The 6,894-nt window shown below is 36.9% G+C and overlaps 1 protein-coding gene across 1 annotated transcript; it reads left to right on the plus strand.

Moving 5' to 3' along the window:
• Window positions 1-357: 357 nt before the first annotated feature.
• Window positions 358-3,253, plus strand: LOC118365105 (zinc finger protein with KRAB and SCAN domains 7-like). Its single transcript, XM_052490168.1, has 3 exons — window positions 358-878; window positions 2,649-3,049; window positions 3,206-3,253. The coding sequence occupies exons 1-3, from the start codon at window positions 587-589 to the stop codon at window positions 3,251-3,253; spliced, it is 741 nt and encodes a 246-aa protein (XP_052346128.1). The 5' UTR covers window positions 358-586.
• Window positions 3,254-6,894: the final 3,641 nt, after the last annotated feature.

Raw genomic sequence — 6,894 nt, forward strand, 5'->3', positions numbered from 1 at the left:
TTTTTGCTCATCTTTATCAAGGGTATCAATAACTAGGTGCTTATTTTGATATCTGGTTATTTGACTGAATCAGAAATACAGATGTGGAGTAGATGTAGAGTTTGTTTTAAATTCTCATAAAAAATCTGAACTAATCAAATAACACTTGTTGCTTTTTGCACGTGTTAATATGATATTCTTATTTAATGGAGAGAGAAAACAACGTTTCTCTAAACTGCTTTATAATATTATAATTAAATCTAGAAGAAATAAAAACGTTTTCCCTCCTCAACTGCGTTTCCTCCCTCCAGACAGCAGATGGCGATATGTGTCTTTCGGGCGATATTTCTAGAGTGACGTTAATCTCGTGGACTGAATGCTTCTTCAACAACTGCAGCCACCTCGTTAGCTCGCTAGGCAACAAACTCGGAACATTCAAGTTCTTTAGACAATTTCCTGGTTTAATTGCCACTATGGTTTAAACATACTTATGTGGAAACAACTAGCTACCCAATTTAATAGAATATTTACGTTCTAAGTCAACTAGCTGGCTGGTTAAGTTAGCACTAGTCTAGTCGCTAATGCTAACAAGCTATTATCCTCGACCATGAGCCTACTAAGCTATTCTCCTCCTGATAAAGAAGAGGCGATCTACTGGACGGAGAAAGAAGTGAAAGAGGAGGAAGAAGAGGAGGATGTTACAATACAAAATGAAGTAGAGGGTGAGGCTGCTACCGTGAAAGAAGAAGAGAAAGACGCCTTCGGAGTGGAGGAGGATGTTACTGTGAAAGAAGATGAAGACGTTTTTGGAATGACGGATGAAGAGGGGGAGATTACTGTCACATTAGAGGACGACGAAGAAGAGAAGTCTGGAGATCTGATTAAGACCAGTAAATACAGTGAGTACTATCTAATTAAACAGGGACATTGATCTGATTATCACCAGTAAATACAGTGAGTACTATCTTATAAAACAGGAACATTGATCTGATTAAAACCAGTAAATACAGTGAGTACTATCTTATAAAACAGGGGCACAATAATGTGTGAATTTTAAAAGGGCGTTCTACACTTGATTATGTTTTTCTACTGTCGGAATTGTCCAGTGCTTAAAAAAAACTTTTCTTGTTGTAAAGTGATATATAAATACAGTAAAGTATAAACACGCTAAAGGGAAACAAATAAATGTTTTGAGCAAAGTAGTTTTTGTTTAGACAACTGTAAACTTGAAGGACTGAGTGATGTCATTGTAAGGCCTTCAAGGAGTTGGCTTGATGGGAAGTCGTGATGTCATCCAATAGGCGACTGATCTTCATGTGAATATTCATTATTCTTTTTAAAATCCTTCCTGTTCTGTCAAGTTGGTTGTTGATCATTGCCAGAAAGCCATTTTCAATTCTTTCCATAGACTTTCAAGATGATTTAAGTCCAAACTGTAACTTGGCCACTCAGGAACATTCAATGGCATCTTGGTAAGCTCCTCCAGTGTAGATTTGGCCTTGTGGTTTAGGTTATTGTCTTGTTAGTATAGTTTTTTGTATTCAGATCTCTGAAATGCACTCTACCTACGGAACATTTAGTTTCCTTATATTTTACGCTGGGATAACAGTTTTCATGGGCACAGAAATTATAAATAATTTCAGAGTTTGCAACATCCAATGGTTCTAACCGAGAGTCACCTTAACGTTATTGACAACACCCAAATCAATACTGTCATTAACGCAGTTCTTCAATAATTACACATAATTCTTAATTCTGTAGCTGTTAAGTTACATGTTCAATTATCATCAGCTGATCCAGGAAATCATTTTCTGAATGACAGTCACATGACAAACATCACGACATGCAACAGCAACCAAAGTGCTTCTTCATTCATTATTCTGGTAAAGACAGTTATGCTGTGCTGCATGTTTAATCCAACATCCCTAACAAATGTATGTTTATGATGTGTTATTGTCTGCTTGATTTACAGTATCGTCTCGTTAGTCTGTTTGGAAACAGAGATACTTAGCTCATAATGTGTAGAGAACTGTTCCTTGATGGATAGGCTATTGTACAACACACAGAGCTATTTTCCTTTATTCAGGACATTTAGAATGACAACACATTACAGTGTAGCCTAGTGGGATTATTCACAAAATTATCTGGTGATCAGGTTATGAAATGTCATGAAAGACATTTTAGTTTCCATGTTTCACCTGAAATATAAAATTATATTTGTCCTAGGTCTATGTTATTGTTAGGTGAAGTTATGGGTCCTACAGTAGGTCAATGTTGTTGTTAGGTCAAGTTGTGTCCTACAGACTGATAGTGTGCTGTAATGTTCAGAATACATCGTGAAAAATTAAAACCTCCGCATTAAATGGAGGAGTTTCTACAACCAAATTTCGTGTGCATCGCCCTCCTGACACAATTTTATTAAACACAGAGAGGAGCCTGTGTTGGAGACCAAAAGTCGTCTGGCACACTGCTTGGTATTTCAACAACTTTAATAACTTATTTCTAGCCAACAATCATCGACGTTACTACTAATGTGAAACAACAATTGTAAATAATTGAACAGACTTCAGTTGTTGTATAACTTCATGGCTTTGGGCTTTTAACCTAAAACAAACAGTGGATTTCTGCTGTTGTGGGCCATTAACCATCTGACTTTGTTGTTCACACAGGAGAGAGACTGGACTATCGTGGACATTATGATGCTGACGAGGCAAAGCAGAGTCTCAAGACTCTGAAACACCAGCAGAGACCCACAGGAAAGAAATCTCACCGCTGCTCTGACTGTGGGAAAGATTGCAAATCTTCATCAGAACTTAAAATACACCAGCGAGTACACACCGGAGAGAAACCTTACTGCTGCTCCAACTGCGGGAAACTTTTCTCAAGATCAAATTCACTAAAAGTACACCTGAGAATTCACACTGGAGAGAAATCTCACTGCTGCTCTGACTGTGGGAAACGTTGCAAAGATTCATCAGAACTTAAAATACATCAGCGAGTACACACAGGGGAGAAGCTTCACCACTGTTCAGATTGTGGGAAAAGCTTTTCAACATCAGACTTTGAAGCTGCACCAGAGAACACACACAGGAGAGAAACCTCATACCTGTGATCAATGTGGGAAGTGTTTTACTCAGTCAAGCTGCCTGAAATCACACCAGAAAATACACACTGGAGAGAAACCTTATAGCTGTGCTCAATGTGGGAATTGTTTTGTTACATCTAGCAACCTGATATCACACCAAAGAACACACACAGGAGAGAAATCTTATAGCTGTGATCAATGTAGGAAGAGTTTTGGTACATCTCAAAATTTGATGATACACCAGAGAACACACACGGGAGAGAAGCCTTATGGCTGTGATCAATGTGGGAAAAGTTTTACTGCATCTAGCCATCTGACTGTTCACCAGAGAAGACACACAGGAGAGAAACCTTATAGCTGTGATCAATGTGGGAAGAGTTTTGTTTCATCTGGCCCTCTTGCTAAACACCAGAGAACACACACAGGAAATAAATCTTATAGCTGTGATGAATGTGGGAAGAGTTATACTACATCTAGCAATCTGACTATACACCAGAGAACACACACAGAAGAGAATCCTCATAGCTGTGATCAATGTGGGAAGAGATACTCTGATAAAAGATCTCTGATCAAACATCAGAAAATGCATGGAGTTGTTTCATTGATATCAATGAAATAATGTCACAATATAGAATTGTTTAATATTGTAGAAGGAGTATTTTAATGTTGTCACAATGTAGAACCCTAAATGTCTGCCACCAATTCTATTGATTTCAACATGATATGGATATTAGCCTCAGTGGGAAAATCTTTGTCTTTGAAATGGAATAGTAGTATATGTGATTTAACAAAAAGTGACTAACCTAAAAAAGAGCTGTGTTACACTTACCACATTGGTGACCCACTTGAATCAAAATGCAACATTTCAAAATGTAGCTAGCTGTTTTCTACAAATTGTCCTCTAACCAGTGATGTACACATTATTCCCAGATTCCGTGTGGTTTTTGAGCTGTTAGTTTTAACAGGATGTGCAACCTCATCTCCCTCCTGTCACACAAATGATTTTAATCGATATCAGTGATTTATTGCTACTTGTCAAAACAACAGCGTTTTTGGTGCTTGTGCAGTTGATAAGGAGCTTGTTTTTATTTTTAAGTAATGTGATTATTGTGACAGATGTTTGTTTTATTTCAATTTATCACAAACTGTTTCTGCATTTGGACTATTGATTTGGACACGTTAAAGGTGTGACATTGGGGCTACCCACTTAGCAAAATGTCGTTGAAAATAAGACTATGCCCAAAGTACAATATAAGTTTTAGTTGAAAGTTGAAAAGAAGAACATTTAATTTCAACGTACTTGCAGCCTATACACATGCATGCAGTATAATAATTCTATAATCAGTTTTATAATCAGTTGTCATGGTAATAACGGATCCGCTAGCGGGACAAATTCCTGTTGGAATAAATAATCAGAAATATTATGGATTTTAATCATTTATGAACATACAAGCGTCTAAAGCTATTACAGCGAAAACATGCCATGTGATTGTTTGAGGGTGGCGCCCCACATAAAAATTTCCACCGGCACAGGCTTCATACACAATTAACGATTAAATATTCACTTACTTTTTGAAAATCTTCCTCTGATTTGTCATCCAATGGGTCCCAGCTATAACATGTAGTGTTCTTTTGTTTGATAAAATCCTTCTTTATATCCCAAAAATTCTGTTTTGTTGGCGCCATCAATTTGAGTAATCCACTCGTTTAACATGAAGATAAAGGAATCCGAAAATCTACCCCTAAACTTTGTTTCAAAAAGTCAAAATACGTTTCTATTTACTCCTCAAATACCCTAAAATGTAATCAAACTATAATAATTATTTTGGAAAGAAGTATGTTCAAGAGCAAACTGATTTGAGCAGGTGCGAAATGTCTTTATGGCATGTGCAAACACCAATTTCCAAGACTGTCCCTCTACTAAAACTGATATTTCTTATTCATTTTTGAAGTCACAAGCCTGAAACCTTGAACATAGACTGCGGACACCCTGTTGAAGCCATAGGAACTGCATCCAGGGATGGTTGGTTTTTCTTTGGATTTTCTCCTACCATATCTATTGTGTTATATTCTCCTTCATTATTTTAACATTTCTACAAACTTCAGTGTTTCCTTTCCAATGCTATCAATTATATGCATATTCTGTATTCAGGGCCTGAGATACAGGCAGTTTACTTTGTGGACATGTCATTCAGAGAGAAAAAAGGGGCCTAAAGAAGTTTTAACAATCACTCCAGTATTTCTTTATATTCCAAGTGCTAATTGTCTTTATTCCACTACTGAAGAAGCATGACTCAAATCACCTCATATTTCAAACATCCAGCCTGACAAAAGATACATGTTTTATTATTGCCAATACATATTAACAAAGGGGTGTACATTTGGTTTTTATACTTCTTATTTACAATTCATGTAACATTGAGTAATCATAATTATTTATGCAACCAACTGACAATTTTGGAGTACAATAATATTGACATTGTTACCCTGCTTTTATAATATCAGGGTTAATTCTCAAATGTACTAGAGCATGACATTGGGGACTGGGCCCCGATCCAACAACATGCCTATGTAGTGAACCCTGAAAAGAGAGAAGCTCCGCAGTGAGGTGGAACGTGTCCGTGGTAAGGACAACTTGGTTGCCGATCGTCTCAAGGGTGGGCAGTCAAAACGTTTTGTATTTAGCCAGTGTGTTACCATGGATTACAATTTATTTGGACTGCACGTTTTTCCGTATTGGATATGAGTTTTGTTTGGGTTCGCTCCAACGGGACGAGAATTCTAGAAGCTAGTGAGTTTTAGGAAGACGAGAGTTCTAGAAGCTAGTGAGCTTTAGGAAGACGAGAGTTCTAGAAGCTAGTGAGTTTTAGGTAGACGAGAGTTCTAGAAGCTAGTGAGTTTTAGGAAGACGAGAGTTCTAGAAGCTAGTGAGTTTTAGGTAGACGAGAGTTCTAGAAGCTAGTGAGATTTAGGAAGACGAGAGTTCTAGAAGCTAGTCAGTTTTAGGAAGACGAGAGTTCTAGAAGCTAGAGGGAAAAACAGTTGTTTTTCTTTCTTGTTTTTAATTGTTGTATTGTAGGTGAAGCATTGTAGTTGATTATAATGTTAAATTGAAGTTGTTTTCTGTTGGTGGTGAGCAAAATGTAACACCTTAAAGGGGAAGGTGTTACAGGGTTTGGTTTTTCCATTTATGTTTTGAGGTTGGACTTGAGCACGTTAGCATGTAGGGAGAACCAATTGGTGTCACCTTGTTAGTCAGTATGTGTTACACTTGTGCTGGCTTGTCCATCTCATTATGGTTGAATATTTCATCCAATTGTTAATATTTGAATCAATATTTGGATTTTTCTTAGGATGCTCATTAGTCTTTCAGTTGTTAATCTTGTTTTTTATCCTCTTATGTTTGTTGTGTAGTAAATATTATTGTTTGTTTTTCATTGTTTTTTGTTTTTTTGCTGTGAAGCCATTGTGTTGCATCCATGTCTGAGATGTGCTGTATAAATAAAGCTTGATTTGATTTGAACATATTGCAAAACAAATTAACCCCATGACTGACAATCAACAGACTTAATTATTTTATTTAACCTTTATTTAACTAGGCAAATCAGTTAAGAACAAATTCTTATTTACAATGATTGCCTACCAGGGAACAGTGGGTTAACTGCCTTGTTCAGGGGCAGAGCAACATATTCTTACCTTGTCAGCTCTCACCACTAGGCTACCTGCCGCCCTCTTGCATAAATAATGAGCACATATTTTAGTCCATCTTAGTATGAAAAACAGTATAAATTCAGTGTATCTTCCACTATGTCAAAACAGTTTCACTTTTC

Source organism: Oncorhynchus keta, chromosome 32, assembly GCF_023373465.1.
Source record: "Oncorhynchus keta strain PuntledgeMale-10-30-2019 chromosome 32, Oket_V2, whole genome shotgun sequence".
NCBI lineage: Eukaryota > Metazoa > Chordata > Actinopteri > Salmoniformes > Salmonidae > Oncorhynchus > Oncorhynchus keta.